General features: G+C 37.9%; 1 protein-coding gene across 1 annotated transcript; it reads right to left on the bottom strand.

Annotated features, from left to right (window-relative positions):
- Positions 1-707: 707 nt before the first annotated feature.
- On the bottom strand, positions 708-2,495 carry LOC145093091 (3-ketoacyl-CoA synthase 6). Its single transcript, XM_079031133.1, has one exon. The coding sequence runs from the start codon at positions 2,404-2,406 to the stop codon at positions 916-918; it is 1,491 nt and encodes a 496-aa protein (XP_078887259.1). The 5' UTR covers positions 2,407-2,495; the 3' UTR covers positions 708-915.
- Between the last annotated feature and the right edge of the window lie 19,675 nt (positions 2,496-22,170).

The raw sequence follows: 22,170 nt of genomic DNA, 5'->3' as shown, positions 1-22,170 counted from the left end.
GCAGGAATCAAAAATATATAGATCCTGCGTCTCTATTAATAATACATCGAACCCTACCTAGGTTTCTTGCTGTCAACTTTGTATTATGTTTTCTTGATATATAAACACACATACATACATAAATACATGATACGTACGTTATATATATATATATATATATATATATATATATATATATATATATATATATTGAATGAATTATACAATGATCGGACCAATATGGAGTATAAAAATTTAATTAATAAGGTATATAGCTTGGTTATTCAGTATTAATAGGAAAAGTACAACTAAAGCTGCCTATTTCGAAGTCCAGTTATTATTGAATACAAACTTTACGAAATAGTTTGGTTTGAACTATTTATTCAATAAGTTTTAGGAATATTACTATTAAGTTGAAGGAGTAATTTAAACTGATGTATTAGGTTTTATCAATGCTGTTCTTTTAAGTTTTTATTTATAACTTATCTAAACGTACGTATCACATTTCCATACAGACACTTTTAATGAGTTGTTCTCTATCGTAACTTATATAAATTATATTTATCAAAAGTTAAACACTAAGTTATGTAGATGACAACAATTAAATCGTCATTTTTAATGCAAAATATGTGCATCCATATTTTAATACACATGAAATATGTGCAAAATATATGCACATATATTTTAATACACATAACGATATTTGTAATACCAAAAGAAGAATATCATGACACACAATATATTTTTGCGTTTATATTATAAAATCATATAGTACATCGATCAAATCATGTTTTACAATTACAGAATTTTTAATTCTGAGTAAACATTTAAAAATAATATAGAAGATAGAATATTAGCCGAAAAAAAAAAGATGAAAGAAAGAAAAAACAACAATTGTGTTTTATTAATGTTTTTCTAATACCGTAAATGCACAAATCACAGCTTCACAATCTCCGGGATGTCCACAGGGTACCGATCAATGCAATCTTCCCATGGTCCGCCGGTCGGTGTTTTTATGTTCCGGTTACACTTCCACACGGCGCTGTTACACTTAAAACCACTTCCAAACGCTATCTGCCAAACCCTATCACCTTTCTTCATCCTCCCTTTTGATTCGATGTAGCTCAACTCATACCACAGCGACGACGACGACGTGTTTCCAAACCGATGCAAAGTCATTCTTGAAGCCTCCACATGCTCCGCCGACAACTGGAGGTTCTTCTGCAACTCATCTATCACTGCCCTCCCACCGGCGTGTATGCAGAAGTGCTCGAATGCTAGTTTGAAATCTGGAATGTAGGGTTTCCATTTCGGGTTGAAGATTTTCCGGCCGATGAGAGTGAAAAGAAAGAGAAGCTGTTCAGATGCCGGTAGGACTAAAGGACCGATGGTTGTGATGTTGGATTTCAAAGCTTCGGCGGCGATCACCATGAGATCTTTTGACAAGTTGATTCCGACGAGTCCTTGAGGATCTTCTTGTTCGTATACGCATTTGTAAGCTCTGTCGTCGGAGCCTTTGTGGGTTCTGACGACATGAACGAGCTTGTACTTCGAACGACTTCGGTCACGGCGTTTATTGGATAACAAAAGCGCGGCGGCGCCCATCCGGAAAAGGCAGTTCGGAAGAAGCATCGCTCGTTCGTTTCCTTGATAGTAATTTGGAGTAATAATCTCAGTGCTAATTACCATAGCGTTACAATTCGGAAGAACCTGAAGCAAATCTCTAGCTAAATCTATGGAGATTAATCCTGCACTACATCCCATACCCGACAAGTTATAGCTTTTGATGTTACTCCTCAACTTATACTTATTCACCACCATGGCCGACAACGACGGCGTCGGAGAAAACAAGCTGCAGTTCACTATAAGAATATCTATGTCTTTCGGTTTCAATCCTGTCTTCGCAAACAAAGAATCAATGGCGGAGAAAATCACGAGCTCAGCCTCACCCCTAGCGGCCTCCATGTTTGGAGTCGGCGGGATGTAATGAATCGCCGGCGGCAAACTCGTCTCTTCACCTAATCCAGATCGTTCAAGAATCCTCATCTGGAACTCAACACTCTTCGGGTTATCCTTGAGGATCAACCTTGAATGTTCCATGAAAGTGGAGAAGGGGACACGGCACGTGATCGGAGCCTTATAGCAGGTATAATCGACGAGGTAAATGGATCGAGGTTTTGACATAAAGTAGACTGTGGAGATGAAGAGTAAGAGAAACACCGAGCATAGTGTTTGAACAAGATCAAGACGGAGGGATTTCACGGTGGTTATGATCTCATCTGGTCCGAGGCGGAGGATTTCAAGGGCGATGGCTGCGATGATGGGGATTAGTATGAATGTAAGGATGTGGTTAACAAGATACTGATACCCGAGCTTTACGTATTTCAGCTTGACGGAGGAGGAGAAGTCCGGCAAGACTGGTGGCATCTTTGAAGGTTTAGAGGGAGAGAGAAAGAGAGAAACGATGTAGCTACAATGGCGGATTGAGGTAATGAAGAAGGAGGGGAGGTGGTGGGAGATTTAAAGGGAAGGGGGGAAGGAATGGCAATGAATGAAGACAGATGAGAAGATATAAATGAGGGGTCACCTTCAACATCATGCAACGGTCCCTGATTACTGTTGTGACTTTCTTTAATAAAAGGTTTACTTACGTTTATGGTCCCTATTCTCACTAGAATTCACACTTCATACCCTAAAAAGAAAGTATTAACAGCAAGATTTTGTTTTGTTAATTAATAAGAATCTAGAAAGAAAAAAAAAACGATCATACAATCAAAGTTGGGTCTTTAATTATACCACTCCAATAGATTTTGTTGGACGAAATCTACTGGTGAACTAAAAATAAAAGGGACAGAGTATATTATGAAATAATGTTTCTTTTTAGACTTGGTTGTAGGAAATAGCAAAGTGTTTTGGAAGTGACTAAATCATCCACATAGCTTTAAAAATCACCACGTTAAAACCGTTTTTTGCTCCGAAGTTAGACAGGTATTATCCAACGAATTCAGTCAATACTTTGCTAAAAAATTAGTTGTGATAGAAATGTATTCCACCGATGGTTAATTTGGTCCAAATAGAAACCGTTATGAGGCAGGTTAAGAACAAGTGATCCGGAAACTCCACGGTGGCAATGGTGGCACAAAATTAAATCAACGTCCACACATCTTGCATCCTCTTTTCTTGGTAGGTAATGTGTAATGGCTGATGGGTATCCATAATATAGAGTTCAAAAAAATATCAAATATTTGGTTAAAGATATAAGTATTTTTACTTTTAACACTAACAACCCATTCAACATTTACTTAATCGTAATCACCATTATTCTCGGTATTGAAGAGTTAAATACTTAAATGATCGTTAAACTCCATTTCATATCATCACCAACAATCCATTAAACACATTTATTCAATCATATTCATCACCATATTCAACTCATTTACAACTTGTATAGTGGATGACCTTAGCTATATTACCATCCAAACAAATTAACTTTTATATATAGTTGTTTGTTCTGACAAATCGTTGACCTCCCATAACCATTGTTGTAACTCAAATCAAATACCTAGCGGAAGCAGCAATAAAGACCCATACGCTACAAACATCACACCTAATCATCCTCTATTTGAGAACAAGCGAAATCGGTTAGACAAGACTAATCAACCAATTTCTCTTCTTTTACACCCAACTCATGACACCATACCTTTATCGAAACAATATTATAGAACCAAGAACTCACCTTGAAATCTTTATCGACTTCAAAAGCATAAATCATAAGTAATTTTTTTTGAAATAAAGAAGCTCCAACCCAAGTGTCCTCACAAAAAGGTAGAATTACTATTTCTCATTTTGTTTATGAATGTAATATTCAGTGTCATTTGCTTGAAGTTTTTTTTCTAATAAAAAAACGATCAATGCGACTCCAACCTCATGAAATTTCATTCGACACAATCAGTTATAGAAATCTCCATGAGCTCCATGAATTGTCAAAATGATTAAGATTTATAACTCATTCATTTGGTTAAAAATCTCCATCTTCACATCACAAACATAACATAATTAGTCTTATATAAGGTTCTATACAGATCCCCCCTAAAAGGACTTTGCCATTATTACTAAAGTTATACCAATTACTTACGAGATTGGGCATTAATTTTCAATAGTCTTTCACTTTAACAATTCATCAACTATTATTGGTCAAATAATCTTCAAATAATCAACAAAGTGTTCCTTCCACATCAACTGTCGAATTCCAATCTTATCAAGTATCAGCCCATAGATAAGTGATCAATTATTTCTTTGTTTCTACAAGATATCATTGAGAACTATGTCACGGATAATGTGTAACATATAATTTCTAGGTACTGATTTTCCCAAGTTAATTACTCTAATTATTATTTTTGAATGTTGTGGGTGAGCCACGACGTGGTGGCAAAGGCTCCACAACGTGGCAATTTCCAGGTGTAACATCCTTTGTTTCCACCTTTTTAGTCCCTCCAAATTTATCTTGCATATAATATGGAGTAAACCATATAATAAAATTAAGGTTACAAATGATAGCACCTTTTTAACGTAGCATCCGATTCCAAGTTCTATTTCTTTCGTCCCTTAAGTTTGAGATTTTTGGCAAATTTGGTCCCTCGTACGCTGGGCGTATGTTTGGTACGCTTAGCGTATGGTCAAAAAGGGTTAACCATGTATGATGGGTGTACGTGGTGTACGCAGGGTGTATGGCTGCCTATTAAAACATCATTATGGCTTTTGGACACGTACCCTCATTAGCCTCCACAGTTCATTTCGTCCCATTGAAACCCAAGTTCATCCTTTGAGAGTTCTTGAGCTTTGGAAGTGATTTTTGGGCATTTTGTGTGAATTCAAGAAGAAGGAACTTGGAGACCAAACATTTGTTGAGGTTGAGCTTTTAGATCCAGAGTCTTCATTAACTTTGGGAGCTAGAGAAGGTATAAAGTTCTTACCTTGATGATTCCTTATGGTAGTTTGAATTTATGGATGTTTGTAAACTTTATTTGGTCCCATGGGTTCTCCTTGTGAGTTTGAGAAACTCCATGAGTTAGATATGTTATATCTCAGCCTCTTTGTTGTTCGTGATGCATAAAAATGTCATCTTGATGGTCGTTATTAGTCCATGTATGAGATTGAGGCCTTATTATGAGCATTGTTGGACAAATGGATTAGGGTGGCAAGCAACCGAGTACGCTACACGTACCAAGTGGTACGGTGCGTGTACTGGCGATCGGTTGTGTACCCCAAGTGTACAATGTGTATGCCTCTTAGTGGGCTTTTGACGTCGGTTGGGCTTTAGACCTTTAGGCCTTAGTTAAGTGTTGAACCTTTACTTGTTTAAAGTAGGTGGGCCTCAGGATTCTGTTAGTGGGCCTTAAGTTGTATGAGTTGGGCCTTAGGGGGCATTATGGTATTATTGGGCCAAGTTTGGTTAGGCCCATTATGGGAATGGTGAAATAGCCTTTTATCCTAGGAGTGTGGGTTGGTATTTTAAACCCACGGTTATGGTTTATGGCCTAAGTTTTATTAGGATTATTTGTTTGTGTTTAGTTGGGGATCTTTCGGTTCTGTAGCCGTGTATCTATTCATTTGGACTGAGGTGAGTTTTCTCACTACATCAATGGGTCGAAGACACCAAGGCCGACCCATTACTTGTGATACAGGATGCTAGCTACATTTGTGATATGTATATGAAAGAGCAGGATTTGGCCCCTAGCAATTGTATGAAATATCAGGATGTGGCTCATGGCATCTGTATGAAAGACTAGGATCTGGCCCTTGGCACCTGTATGGAAGACCGAGATTTAGCCCTCGACAACAAATTATTTGTTAGCCTATGGTTTGGCCCATAACACTAACTTATTTATGTTTGGTATGTGGTACTGGGGAAACTCGCTAAACTTTTTCTTACAAATTATATTTATGGTTTCAGGTACTTTCGGTACTAAGGGAAAGGGCTCGGCGTGATGACATAACATTCTCCCCTCACCATTTTCCGCACTTTTAGATATTGTTACTCTGATGATTTGACATTGTTACAATGTAATGGTTTTTGGACTAATTTGATGATTGTAAGTCTTGTTTAAAAATGAAAAATTTTATCTTGGTTTTTGGGTTGTTACAAGTTGGTATCAGAGCCTTGGTTTGAAGGATCCGGGCACACTCTCGAGTGTGTCAGAACTCAAACTGAGGAAGGTACGGGTAGATGTGAAAGGTAGTATTGGGCCCATACTACTGAAAGCACACGACCTGTACTTGAGAAAAGAACATCCATGGGGGCTCTAAGGGTACCTGTGTGTTGCGAGTTTCCCTCAAGTGTTAGTTGATTGTTTATATCTTTGTGTTTCAATTTGAGGATGGTGGTCACTCATTTAAGATTGGGAGGTACTGGTTTTGGCTCTGGTTCGGGTTCAGGTTCTAGCTCTGGCTTAGAACCGATTGATGAGAGGTTCTGTGAGCTTATTCCACCGGAGGTTCCTCGAGGCATTCTTGATGCTACCGCCGTGATTTTCGGTACCCCCACGGAGGGGATTTTGGACCACATGGATGAACGGCTTAAGACCTTTCGAGCCAAGATTGTTACAAGGTAGATTGGGGCGTGAACTCCCTTATTTCAGGAGTTCCAGGCATTCGGATCACCTAAGTTCTTTGGGGTTAAGGATCCTATTATTATCCGCCGTTGGATCACTAACATCGAGAAGGCTCAACGGACGAGTTTTTGCAATAAGGGGCAAAGGTGGGATTCACATCCTGCCTACTGAGGGATAGAGCTCATGACTGGTGCGAGGAGGTTACTAGAGCTGTAGGATCGGCAGCAGTGGCTATGATGAAAAGGGAGGACTTTGTTCAGAGGTTTCAGAGGGAGTTTGCACCAGCTATCGAGGTGCATCAGCTGGCGAGGGAGTTCTAGGACCTTCGCCAGACTACAAAGACTGTGGCAGAGATTACCGCCAAATTCAGGGAGAGAGCATTGTTTGTTTCTCAGTATGCTGCAGATGAGGAGATGAAGAAGACAAGATATCATGATATCTTGAGGGATTATATTGGGGAGTTCGTGAGCTTCTCGGCATGCAAGACCCTGAATGATATGGTCGAGAAGTCCCGCATGCGGGAGATTGACTTGGAGCTCCGAACGAAGCGGAAGTTGGAGCAGGTTCAGACAGGTTTGGGTCAGACTAAGAGACCCAATACCTCTGATACCTACTCCATAGGCCAGCAGGGACGGGTTTGTTGTGCCAAGTGCGGCATGTCGCACAGTGGTTCTTGCCGATCAGTAGCTTCATGATGTTTTAGATGTGGCCAAATAGGTCACGTGAGCAGGGATTGCCCAAGGAGGGATCTAATTTACTTTCATTGCAATCAGACTAGCCATAAAAGGCCGATTGTCCGAGATTCTCTGGGGGGGGGGGGGGAGTGGTGCCCCCTATGCCAGCCACCTTGAGGATTACTGATGGCCTCTAAAGCAAGGCGGAGGCTCCTATATTGAAGAACAATGCTTTTCAGCTGACCACCTATGACGCTCGTACTGTGCCCGATGTAGTTACTAGTATGTGTTTTAACCCTATCTTTTATTGCTTTCTTTGTTTATGTTTATGATTATTATAATCTTGAGTGGGGATCTTTTTGGTTAATGGTATGTCTACTCATGTTATGTTTGATTTGGGGGCTACCTAATCCTTCGTATCTCTTGCGCTCAGCAAGAAGTTTCGAGACACTCATGGGACATTGGATTCCCCTGTAGAGGTGGAGATTGCGGAAGAACGTAACATGAGTGATTCGAGGGTTTTCCGTGGGTATGTCCTGAACAGGTTTAGCGAGAGGTTCTCTATTGATTTGGTGTCGATTCCCTTGAGAGCCAATGGGCCAGTGATTGATTGTGATGGGTAGCTGGTGAGAGTTCTTACCACATTTGGGGGAGACTTTGTTATTACCAGTGAAAGAGCTTTGCATGGGCCAGTTCTTTTTTCAGTTGTGAGGGCCAAGAGATATCTGCATCAAGGTTGTTTTGGGTTTCTAGCTTATGTTTTTGACACGCGGGCTGAGGGCATGAGGGAATTGAGCGGGGTACCCATTGTGCTGGATTTTTCTGATGTTTTCCCCAAGGATTTTCCTGGAGTGCCTCCCGAGAGTCAAGTTGAGTTTCGGATTGATTTGGTACCTGGTGTGGCTCTGATAGCCGAGGTGTTGTATCGCATAGCACCACATATGATGCAGAAGTTATCTACGCAGCTGCAGGAGCTGCTATACAAAGGTTTTATTCATCTGAGCAGTGCTCCGTCGGGAGCAACAATTCTATTTATGAAGAAGAAATACGGTTCGCACAGAATGTGCACTGATTATCTAGAGTTGAATAAGCTAATGGTGAAGAACCGTTACCCACTTCCTTATATTGACAATTTGTTTGATCAACTTCAAGGTGCATCTTGGTTTTCCAAGACCGATTTATTGTCAGGATACCACTAAATAAGAGTTAGGAATGAGAATGTGTAGAAGACACACTTCAGGACTCGTTATGGTCATTACAAGTTCGTGGTGATGCCTTTCGGGCTCACCAATGGACCAGCAATGTTCATGGATCTCATGAACCAAGTCTACAGGCTGATGTTGGATTGGTCTGTGATTATTTTCATTGATGATATTGTTAGATTAGTGTCTAAGTCCATAACTATTTTGGTATGTACTTGACCCGATGGTGCATGGTCCTTTTGGGTTGCCTTCACCAAAGCAACTTGATAGGATGAATTATGGAGAGAAAGGATTAAATATGATTTATTAATATTTATGAGAATAATATATTAAAGGAGAAATCATATTGTTTAATTAATATTAGTCAAGAATTAATAAGAATTAAGTTTGTGGCTAAAAGAGATTAATTAAACTTAAGGGACTAGAACTGTCAATTGTATGATAGTTGAATATTGAGCTAATGGACTCCATATTAAAGGGGTGGACGAATTCTATTGGGAAACCCATTAGAAATCATCCAAGGCCTTTAAGGAAAGGAGTTCATGGGTTGCTTAGGGCCTAAGCATCCAAATCAGGGTTTCCTTGTTAGATAACCCTAATAGCCTCACTATTTAAAGGACCCTTAAGCCCCAAAAACGTGGTGAACAAGATCCTTAGGCTTTCCACACGTTTTGGGTAACCTCCTTCTCTTCTCTTCTTCATCCTCTTGCTCTTGGTGTTTGTGAACCATTAGAGGAGTGATATTTGTGACTCTAAGCTTTCTAAAGTCATTACAAGGAGGATTTGAGATTGTTATTGCTACATAACAATCAAGGTATGATCTAAACCCTAATTTATATGTTATATTAATTATCATATGCTAGATCTAGGGTTTATAGTCTTGGATGAATTGCATGTACAATAGAGAAACCTAGATCCAAGCATTAGGGTTTGTATGAGCACATAGGATGTTCTTATGGCTAAAACCCATCAGTGGTATCAGAGCCTTGATTGGTTTCTATTGTATTGATGCCTTGTATGTTTGTTTAAGTTGCAAAATTGAGTTTTGAGCTCCCTGCCTGATGAACTCGGCGAGTACCATAGTGTACTCGGCGAGTAGGCCTCAACTCGACGAGTCCAGTGTGGTACTCGGCGAGTTCGAGCGTCAGATGGAGCTATTTTTGGGATTTCTTGCTGTTTTACTCATGGATACTTGCCTTATCTGTTTTAGGTCATTAAAATCCGATTTTAAACATATTTATGAGTATATCCTTGATTAAACAAAAGATAATTAGCAATTGATTAGATAATAACTTCTTTATATGATTAAAGTTGATTATTTGTATTAATTGGGTAACTTATTTTGCAAGAAATTTAAATTAGGTCAAATATAGATAATGATGAAATTAATTGTTTAATTTATATTATTTGTTATTTGATCCTTGTGTTATGAAAAGTTTCAATTTTCCCCCTTTAGGTTTTATAGTTTAAAATTTGAACTCAAAGTTTTGTTTTGAAATTTAAATAGTTGAAACCCTAATGTTTTGAAAAGATTTCAAAACTTGCCCTCCAGTTTTGGAATTTAAATTTTGATTAAAAGATTAATTTTGATGTATATTTAAATTCTAAACCCTAATGTTTTGAAATGTTTCAAAACTTGTCCTCAAGTTTTGGAATTTAAATGTTGATTAAAGGTGTAATTTAGGAATGTTAAATTCTAAAACCCTAGTATTGTTTGAAAAGTTCATATCACACCCTTATGGTTTTATTAATTAATTAAGGTGTATAATTAAAAGAGGTTTAATAAATCCATAAAAGTGTTGGTTTACAATTTAACTGAATTAAAATTATAATTGTTAAAAATTGACCACCTAGTATTTTAAAAGTGTAAAATACACCCTATACTATATATAACATTAGAAGTCTAACATTATATATATGTATGAGTAAAAGTCAGTCTTACCGTTAGTAGGCCTCATTCACGAAGCTGGTCTATAAGGGGTGTTTAAGGAAATTGCCTATAAAATGGCGATTGAATGGGTATCCACTCTTACCCACCGCACTCTTGACTAGTGGAAGGTCGTTAGCCGAACGGGTAGGATGGGACAAAAACCTTCCATTATAAGTATAATCAAGTACAAAAGTAACTAAATGTTTTACAAATTCCCAATCTTAGTTACTTTAGGAAAAAGTGAACTGATGCAAGTCCATGAAATTACACTGTGTACCCTTGCAAGGACTTTAGTGGAGCGTGTGTGGTTAACCGGCACACTAAATGGTTCTAAGTAAAGGTAGAAAAGGGTGACTCAATGTTTGTCATAGTTCGGTGGAGCGTGTGTGGTTTACCGGCACATCGAATAGGTGACTGTAACATGTGGGGGCACCATGTAAGTTTGCATGGTTATTCACACCCGCTTTGTGATCCTCGGCATCCCAGTCACAAACTAGAGGGGCATATCGAGATTTAAACATGCCATTGAAATGTTCAATGAATCTCACAATATCTAGGAGTTTTCATAGATTTATAACTTAAATTTCTTTTTCGTTTTTCATGGTGGAAATTAGTGAATCATCATTCACTTACCTTCAAATATTCTGCAACTAGATTACGGCATCCCTTTTCTAGGTTGTAGCGTATTGTGTTGGGTCCTAGCCTTAATATCTCATTTGGGTGATTTCTTAAGGACTCAATCTATCAACTAACTTGAATTTATTTTTCTCCCGTTTTGTAGATGTCAAAGTACGACAACTATGGTCTTCCGAAATCCCGTGGAACAAGCATTCCACATAAAGATGATATTCCACGATTCGATCGAGGAACAAGAAATCATGCTTCACTTCCTCCACCTCCTCCAATTGTTCTCCCTAACCCACAAGATCGAAGAATTGAAAGGTTCAATGTCACTAAATCCCTATTGGAAATGAAACATGAAGACGGTAAACCCGTGTGTGCCCACGTTCTAGGAATGAAATCACACATCGAAGGTTGATAATGTTGGGTGCGTCATTCCCTGATAAGTTGGCTGTGAACTGGGTTCTGCAGTCACTTCCTGAATCATATAATGAGTTCAAAAGAAAGTATTATATGATGGATCATGATGATAACCTCATTGACCTAACTTACATGCTCATTGTTGCTGAATCATAAATGATTTGGCAAAGCAATGCATCATATTTGTTGGGAAAGTCAACCAACCATGCTTCCGAGGACGTTCTAGGAGAACCGACCTGCGTTTGCTGCCAAGAGAAAGGGCGTTGGATACAAGTCTGCCCTAAGAGCCTGAAGAGTCCAGAAGAAGGGAGAGTCAAAGAGTATGGTTGTGCCTCAGGCAAAATCCACTATCTAACTCCATTAAGTTCCTATTCGTTGATTCTTAATACATGATGTGATAAGATTGCATTTGAATGTTTTGCAGGATCAGTGAAAAGAGAGGAAGCTTGATGAAAGAGCAAGATAAGTCTAATCATGAAGAAATGGATCTCGATCGCATGGATTTGAAGATTAGATTTTGAGCTTAGAAAGTTATGATAGAGTTGTTTGGAATTTTTCTTTTGGCTACATAGTTTTCAATTGATTTTACATTGTAAGGACAAATGTTTTCCGATGCTTTTATGAATAAAATAAATTTGGATTTGAGTTATTTATTTATTTATTTATTTCCTTGCAATGAAATCGTTATGAAAAATTGATGTTTGCATATTTCTACAACGAATGGATGTGATTCTTAATTATGTTAATAGTGGAAATGTCAAGAATTTGCCAAATAAGGAAAGTTTCTCATCACCCAAGTTTCATTTGGACAGAAACTTGGAATCATGTAACTTGGTTTCACGATGAATGAGAAATTTCATATTTGGAAATTAGACTAATTCGTTGACAAAGTGTCAAGTGAAGGACTAGGAGATCGAGTACACAAAGTTGCGTGTTGATCAAGTCCAACACAAGAGTAACAAAGATATTCGTCATGATTTACTAAAGGTTTAGTAAATATAATTATACTTATAAGATTAAGTGTAATTCTGTATTGATTGAAAAAAATTTAAATCAATAGCAGAACGAATAAGAAGAATCAAGTAGGCAGAAAGATAAAAGTTTCTCTATTCTAAGAAGAAGGGAGAGTACCTTTTATACTTTATGATATGTCTTAATGATTAAGAACCATATTTCAATTGATCCTCTAAATAAGTCTTAGTACAAGTGTATGTATAAGAAGAGGAATCAAGAATTGAAGAAATGGTTAAATCAAGAAGTCAATCATACTTCATTCCAAAACAAGTCTTAGAGTTAAGATTGTAATATTGAGTGACAAGTCTTAAGAAGGTTTATAACATTCATCAAATGTAGAATTTGGAAAAAAGGTTTTCTTATTCTTACACATTTGAAATTGGTAATTTGTGATATCTTGGATAAGACAAAGACCAACTAGGACCAATTTTGTGAAGTGTTTTGTCTTGATAAAAGCTACATTAACTCTTGAATATTTGTTTGTCGAGAAATGTTTATTGACAATAGATTCTTATATGTCAAGGAGTCAGTAGGAGTCTTAATGGTCTTGAAAGGTTTCAAGAACAAATCAAGAATAAACCTTATCGATCATCACTAGCACACGATTAGAGGTTTACAACCTATCGTGTTGACATTACCTTGTTTCTGTGCCGTTCCAATTGAGTTAATTATGCATGTGAGCCCTATGAGTTCTCATTTGAATGCATAAAAGGCAAGGACCTTGATCAATTGAAAGTACATTGATAGGAAAGGGTGAGGTGCTTAACTACTTGGAAGACATGGTGGGCAGCTGTGTTACCATAAGGTAAGAAATCAAGATTAAGAAAGTTCGGTCCATATGAGTTTGAATTTGTCGTACACTTTGGTTTTGACAAATTCACATGGATAGGAACACATACACCATTAAAATCTAAGTGTCATAAGATTCCCTCCTTCATGAAAATGATTGTGAGGAAATGCTTTCACTAATAGAGATTTTAGGAAGATAGTGATTGTGAAATTGTATTCTCGAATTCGATTGTGGTTACGGTATCCCTTTCCATGATTCGAATTGTGAGATTTGGCAATTAGTCTTAATTATTTAGACACACATATGAGCTATCTAAAGGAAAGGTGTATAAGCTTAGATAAAGGATTATAAAAGCATTGGGTATTAGAAATATGAACTTAAAGAAATTCAATAGGCATTGTTTTTCTAAAAGTTAAGCTGTTTCTGAATACATGTCAAAGCTAGTGGGAGCATAAGTGTTATGTTTATAATAATCATCGTGATAGTGGGAGCATAAATGTTATGCTTGTATGATTATTAAGGCAAGTATTGCAAGTTAGTAATATTAATTATAGAAAACAAGAGTCATACTTTGCAAAGTTGTAAGAGTTGTAAAGTTGTTTTTCTATAATTAAGGGAGAGAATATTATGCTTCATTTCAAATCTAAAGGCTTAGGTTTTGGAATATTAATATTTTTAGTCAAGGATACATAGTGTGTTCTTAAATTTCGATCATGATTACGGCATTCCTCTTCATAATTCGAATCATAAGAACGTAGCACATAAAATATTATGGCAGAAGATTGATAAAGTATCTAATCTTTATGTAAGACATTATGCATCGTGTCCCATACACTTCGGGTATAGGATCGATTGCAAATGCTATAATATTTGACGATTCTAAAATTTTCCAAATGTCTAGCATATTAAGCGGGAAAAAGGACAAGAATCGGATTTTACTAACATAATTAGACAACTATCAATGGACAATCCAAAGTTCGCAGATGATTGGTCGCTTGTGAGTAGTTGGAAGTATAGTATTGGATAGAACATATCGACGTTATTATGAATAGAAAAGATTCTATTAAGAATGAGTTGTCATATGGAAAATATGGAAATGTTTCCATATTGGGAGTTGGATATTGAGAATCTATGTCTAGATTAGAAACTTTCATGCAAAAGGATGTTCAAAGGAATGTACTTTGAGTGAGAGACATCATATCTATGGAATTGTCTTGTAACAGTCTCCGATAGAGGACTTTGTAATTTCATTGGCAATAGTCATTGTGACTTTCGTGTAGTGACATTACGAAAGGATCATTGCATAAAATGTTAGAATCCAACATATTCTATAAGTGGCAAGTATTTGATATTCTTTCACTTATGGAAAAAGGATTAGGAGTTGTGAAATGAGTATGATTGGAAACGTGTTCATTTGATCTATTTCACAAAGTAAGAACCATAGGTAAACATTGTGTGCATGCTAAGAGCATGGGACAAGTGTTGTAATAATTCAAGTAAGAAGTTGATTACCAGAAACAACAAATAATGAGTAATCGATATGATGATAAATAAAAGGTGTTTTATTTATACTCAAAGGTTTGAGGCCATATGGGATTAGTATTATTCTTGTGTTTCACTTTGCATGTTTTGATTTCCTGAATAATTTAATTGGTTCAGAACAGTCAAATTATTCGAACGGGCCACAGTCGTTCATATGTTGGAAGTAGATATGAATGAAGACTGTCGTGAATTGGTGTGTGGATCGTCTAAAGAGTATTAGACATAATCAAATGTTTGCTGCAACGTTCATGAGTGCTTATGAATCTGATTTGAGCATTGGATTAAACCCACGCTCACTTGGATCACTTCATGGATTTTATCACGAGTAATTGGTGAGACGATAACATCTTATATTCTTGAAACCGAGATATGTGAGTTGTATCTTGCGAATTGGTTGCACATTGATAATATGTAAACGCACCAGTAACTTGGTGTCATAAAACATATTGTTGTGTGTGATTCGGTAAGCGAGTGCAAGCGAGCATTGAGTCAAAGTTTCTCCGTTCCTTTTATCCAAAGTAGGATAAAAGCGATATCTGTGGGCCCCTTGATGATTTAGTGATGGCACCTATGCGCTTGACCAAGCCAAGACTAAATTGATGTGTTCAATTGTAGTCTGTTGTCAGTCGTCATAAATCTGAATTCGGGAAACAACACATAGACAGAGAGAATGATTTAGATCCATGTCTCAGTCTATACGATATCTAGAATGGAGGAATATATGATCCCTTATCTTAAGGACACGCGTATCTGATAAGATCAGAGTTGACAGCGGCTTTAGAAAGCTACGATTGCAGATCAGGATCTGAAGTCGTATGCAGAATAGTTATTAGACTTATCCAAGTGGGATACTATTGGATTAGTGTCTAAGTCCATAACTATTTTGGTATGTACTTGACCCGATGGTGCATGGTCCTTTTGGGTTGCCTTCACCAAAGCAACTTGATAGGATGAATTATGGAGAGAAAGGATTAAATATGATTTATTAATATTTATGAGAATAATATATTAAAGGAGAAATCATATTGTTTTATTAATATTAGTCAATAATTAATAAGAATTAAGTTTGTGGCTAAAAGAGATTAATTAAACTTAAGGGACTAGAACTGTCAATTGTATGATAGTTGAATATTGAGCTAATGGACTCCATATTAAAGGGGTGGACAAATTCTATGGGGAAACCCATTAGAAATCGTCGAAGACCTTTAAGGAAAGGAGTTCATGAGTTGCTTAGGGCCTAAGCATCCAAATTAGGGTTTCCTTGTTAGATAACCCTAATAGCCTCACTATTTAAAGGACCCTTAAGCCCCAAAAACGTGGTGAATAAGATCCTTAGGGTTTCCACACGTTTTGGGCAGCCTCCTTCTCTTCTCTTCTTCATCCTCTTGCTCTTGGTGTTTGTGAACCATTAGAGGAGTGACATTTGTGACTCTAAGCTTTCTAAAGTCATTACAATGAGGATTTGAGATTGTTATTTCTACATAACAATCAAGGTATGATCTAAACCCTAATTTATATGTTATATTGATTATCATATGCTAGATCTACGGTTTATAGTCTTGGATGAATTGAATGTACAATAGAGAAACCTAGATCCAAGCATTAGGGTTTGTATGAGCACATAGGATGTTCTTATGGCTAAAACCCATCAGATATTATGTTCTACTCCAAGACCAAGGAGCAGCACGAGCATCATTTACAAGAGGTGTTGGAAACCTTGAGGAGGGAGAGGCTTTATGCCAAATTCTCCAAATGTAAGATTTGGTTGTGCGAGGTGCAGTTTCTGGGGTACATCATCAACTAAAAAGGAATCTTGGTTGACCTACCCAAGATAGAGGTTGTATTGTGTTGGGAGGTCCTGAGGACCAAATCTTAGATTCGAATTTTCTTAGGTCTCATGGGGTATTATCATAAATTTATTAAGGATTTCTCCAAGATTGATGTGCCTCTGACCCGTTTGACAAAAATGAATGTGACCTTTCGGTGGGGGCTCGATTAACAGTTTGCTTTTGAGACTTTGAGGTAGAGATTGTGTGAGGCCTCAATTGTTGTGCTCCCTGAGGTTTTGGATGAGTTTGTGATTTACTACGACACCTCTATTTTGGGTTTTGGAGTTGTTCTTACGCAGAGGTGTCACATGATTGTTTACGCTTTGAGGCAGCTGAAGCCTCACGAAGAGAACTACCCCACACATGATTTGGTGTTTGGCGCCATGGTTTTTTCCCTAAAGATCTGGAGGCACTATTTGTATAGGGTCTGGTGTACTATCTACACTGACCACTAGATTTTTATGTATTTGATGGACCATCCAAATTTGAATATGCGGCAGCAGAGATGGCTGGATGTGGTAAATGTGGTGGTTGTTGCTTTGAGCTGCAAGGCAGTGAGTACTCCTATCAGAGATGTTTGCTTGAGGATGGTTGTCACCTCGTCTCTGTTAGATTTGATCAAGGAAGATCAGGTGGAGGGTTTGAAAAAGGAGAATTGGAAGGTTGAACAGATCAGGATGCAAATTCCATTGTTTTTCAGGGACAACCGTGGATTGTTGATTCAATGTGGTAGATTTTGGTTGCCAATATCAGGTCGGGTGAGATAGACGGTTCTGGAGGAGGCGCATAAGTCAAAGTTTTCTATCTATCTGGGGGCCACAAATACCTACAAGTATTTGAGGTTGGTTTATAAGTGGCCTTGTATGAAAAGGGTGATAGTTTGGTTGATAGACCGATTCTTGACGTTCATGTAATTCAAGGCCGAGCATTAGAGAGCCCATGGCAAGATGCAACCTTTACCCATTCCCATGTGGAAGTAGGAGGAGATCACAATGGATTTCATCACAAAATTTCCAAGGATGGCACGTGGTGTTGATTCTATCTGGGTCATTGTCGATAGATTAACCAAGAGTGTGCATTTTATCCTGATTGTTGAGAGCATATCCGCAGAGAAGCTAGATGAAATTTATGTCTGGGAGGTGGTAGCTCGGCAGGGGGTTCTAGTTTTGGTGGTCTCGGAACGGGATGTTTACTACACCTCCAGTTTTTGGAAGAAGTTTCATGAGGATTTGGGTAATTAGTTGCATTTTAGTACAACATACCACCCACATACTGATGGCCAAAGCAATCGGATGATCCAGATGCTCAAGGATATGCTTCGGGCTTGTGTGTTGGATTTTGGCGGGAATTGGGATACTTACCTTCCACTAGCCGAGTTCTCCTACAACAACAGTTGTCATTCTAGTATTGATGACCACCATTTGAGATGTTGTATGGGAGGAGGTGTAGGACCCCAGTTTGTTGGGGCGAGCTTGGTCATCGGGTTATGGGAAGCACCGAGGTGGTGCTTAAGACCACATAGTTGATTCAACAGGTGCATGATAGGTTGAAGGTGACGTAGAGCCAGCAGAAGAGTTATGATAACCGACTTCATTCGGACCTCGAGTTTCAGGTAGGGGACTTGGTGCTGCTGAAGGTGTCACCTTGGATACGTGTCATCCGGTTTCGGAAGCGGGGAAAGTTAGGCCATCAATTTATTGGTCCTTTCAGGATTACTTCCCGGGTGGGTAGGTTTTCATACTAGCTGGATTTTCCTGATGAGCTCAGTCATATCCATAACACTTTCCATGTCTCAGTTGCGAATCTGTGTAGCCGATGATTCAACAGTGATTTCATTGAAGGATATTCCGGTGGATGAGGGCTTGAATTATGTGGAGAGCCCGATTGCAATTCTCGACAGGAAAACAAAGAGTTTTCTTAATAAGGTAGTGAATCTGGTGAAGGTGTAATTATAACACCGAAAGGGCTCTGAGTGGACATGGGAGCCACATGACGAATTGAGGGAGAACTACCCAAACTTCATTGCACTAGCAGACTTCGAGGATGAAGCCTAATTCAAGTGGGGGAGAGTTGTAACATCCGATTCCAGTTTCTATTTCTTTATTCTCTTAAGTTTAATACTTTTGTCAAATTTGGTCCCTTATATGTTGGGCGTACGTTTTGTACGCTAAGTGTACGAGATCGATATGGTTACGAATGGTTAACCACGTACGCAGGGCGTAGGTCTACTTGGGTCAAAACCTAATTTTTATGGTTCAAACCCTATTTAAACATTAATATGGCCTTTAGATACCTACCTTCATCAACTTCCACTGTTCATTTTGTCCCATTGAAACCTTACTTCATCCTTTGAGAGTTCTTGAGATTTGGAAATGATTTTGGGGTTTTGTGTTTATTAAAAAAGAAGGAAATTGGACACCAAGCATTTGTTGAGGTTGACCTTGTAGATCCAGAGTCTTCATCAACTTCGGGAGCTAGAGAAGGCATAAAGTTCTTACCTTGATGATTCGTTATGGTAGTTTGAGTTTAGGGATGTTTGTGAACTTTATTTGGTCCCATGGGTCCTCCTTTTGAGTTTGAGCAACTCCAAGAGTTAGATATGTTCGATCTCAGCCTCTTTATTGATCATGATGCATAAAAATGTCATCTTGATGGTTGTTATTGGTCCATGCATGAGATTAAGACCTTATTATGAGTATTGTTGGACAAAAATGGATGTTGGGTTCCATTAAGACATGCTAAGGGTTAAAGTTGCCAAATTTATGCATTAGAACCCTAAAATATACGAGATATGAAAGTTGGACCCTATGGCTGAATGTATTAAGCACTAAATTGCTTAGGGTGGCAAGCAGCCCGGTACGTTGGGCATACCAAGTGGTACGATGCGCTTACTAGCGATCAGTTGTGTACGTCAAGCGTACAATGCATACGCCGAGCGTACACCTCTCAGTGGACTTTTGGACGTCAGTTGGGCTTTGGAATTTGGGCCTTAGTTTGGTGTTGGGCTTTTTCCTGTTTAAAGTAGGTGGATTCTGTTAGTGGGCCTTAAGTTGTATGAGTTGGTGCTTTATGGGCCTTGGGGGCCATTATGGTGTTATTTGGCCATGTTTGATTACGCTGATTATGAGAAAGGTAAAATAGCCTTTTATTCAAGGAGTGTGGGTTGGGATTTTATACCCACGGTTATGATTTATGATCTAACTTTGATTAGGGTTATTTTTTGTGTTTAGTGGGGGGGTCTTCCGAATCTATAGTCGAGCATTTTGTTATTTATCTGTGGACTGAGGTGAGTTTTGTCACTATATCAATGGGTCGAAGGTACCAAGGCCGACCCATTATTTGTGATATAGGATGCTAGTTACATTTTTTTTATGTGTATGAAAGACAAGGATGTGACCCATAACATTTTTATGAAGGAACAAGATCTGGGCCCTGGAATCTATATATAAGACTGAGATTTGGCCCTTGTCAGGAAATTATTTGTAAGACTATGGTTTGGCCCATAACACTAACGTATTTATGTTTGGTATGTGGTACTTGGGGAAACTCACTAAGATCTTCCTTATTGTTTTTTTTTATGGTTTCAAGTACTTCTGGTACTAAGGGAAACGGCCCGACATGATGGCAGAGCATTATCCCCTCACCATCTTCTGCACTTTTAGATATTGTTATTCTAATGATTTGACATTGTTACTATGTAATGGGTTTTGGAACAATTTGATGACTGTAACTATTGTTTAACAATGAAAAAAATTTCTTGGTTTTTGGTCTGTTATAGTTGTAATTGAACTACAATCTAGTTGGGATCTAAATTAAATGTTTGAAAAACAAAATAATAAGGTTTGAACTATCAACAAAAATGAATATGCATTAATCCCAATAGCATCATAATCAGGATTGGGCTTCAACCAATCACCATCGCAAGAACTATGGGTTTGTCCATGAGCAAGAATAAAATCTATATTAATCACATATGCAATAACACAAATGGCAAGGACTGTAACAAACTAAGAATTAGAAAATATGATTTAGAGTATTAGTAGATGTAGAAACAAGGTTGACTCTGTAAGCAGCAAAATCAGACATGTGTCCATTAGATTTTGTCCCAAAACAACCTTATTTGGAACCAATCTAATAGGGCAATACACAGTAAAAACAATATATGATATCCATTCTTTTCTAATAGTTATCAATAACATCTGTCAGTATATTTTTCTATTAATTTGCATCTTACTTTCCAATTCACTCTCATGATCCATGAAAAAATCTAACCCAATTATAGATATGATCTACCCTCCAATTATCACACTCTCACATAAGATAAGACTCATTAAATTTTACCTTCAATGAAGTAAATATGTTATATACTCAAGTCCTCTTAATGGGGAACTTTTCAACATATAGGTTTTCTATTTTAAAATATGTCATAAAATTATCCCCTCATTTACAAGTGATCATATGAAAGGATATTACTCCATGTACCCAAAAGGATTTTTCTCTAGGAGGAAAAGTTAGTGCTTGTGGAAGGAGGTAATGGTGGTTAAGTGATTTAACCATGGAAATGTGTTTTGGGTCGAAAAGTAGAATGGGAAAAGTCATAGACTGTGTTCTTACAGGAAATATGGATTTTTGTTCGAGAATTTTTTAGTCCAAGATATTTAGATAATATTGTGAGGCTATTTCAATACCTTTCCGTGTATATAAAGATCATCGAAAACGGAGTTGGAACAAAGAACTTATGATTGTTAGAAGTTAGAGGGTATTAGGTTTAGCCTAGTACACTGGGCATACAAGGTGTATTCTGGGCATACTAGGCAGGAATGGTCGTGGAGATTGAACCTGGTATGCGGAGCGTACAAGGACTACGCTAGACATAAACGATCAGAACCTAAACCCTAATTTTGAGGTTTTGAGCCCTATTTAAGATCCTTAACTTCTTCAAACCCTTTGCATTCTTAGACTCCACCTCTCCATCGTCCTCCCTTGAAACCCTAACCCTAGTTTGAGCCTTATGAGCAAAATAAGGTGTTTTTAAGTGATTTTGGCATGTTCTTGGTGCATCTTGGAGAAGCATTGGTTGCATTAGGGGTTGTAGATCCAGACCTTGTTAGCCTTGATCTTTCTTCTGGAGGTATAAAGCTTGAATCTTGATGATGCATTTGTTAGATCTAGCTAGTTTTAGGTGTTATAAGCTTTTAGTCACTTTAGTGTACATGTTGTATTCTGGGCATACTAGGAAGGAATGATTGTGGAGATTCAACCTGGTACGCAAAGCATACAAGGAGTACGCTAGACATACACGATCAGAACCTAAACCCTAATTTCGAGGTTTTGAACCCTATTTAAGCTCCTTAACCTCCTCAAACCCTTTCCATTCTTTGACTCCACCTCTCCAACGTCCTCCCTTGAAACCCTACCCTAGTTTGAGCGTTGTGAGCAAAATAAGGTGTTTTTAAGTGATTTTGCATGTACTTGGTGCATCTTGGAGAAGTTTTGGTTGCATTGGAGCTTGTATATCTATACCTTGTTCGCCTCAATCTTTCTTCTGGATGTATAAA

This window comes from Lactuca serriola, chromosome 3 (genome assembly GCF_051521515.1).
Source record: "Lactuca serriola cultivar US96UC23 chromosome 3, Lser_US96UC23_V15, whole genome shotgun sequence".
Taxonomy (NCBI): Eukaryota; Viridiplantae; Streptophyta; class Magnoliopsida; order Asterales; family Asteraceae; genus Lactuca; species Lactuca serriola.
This window is presented reverse-complemented; position numbering and strand designations above follow the sequence as displayed.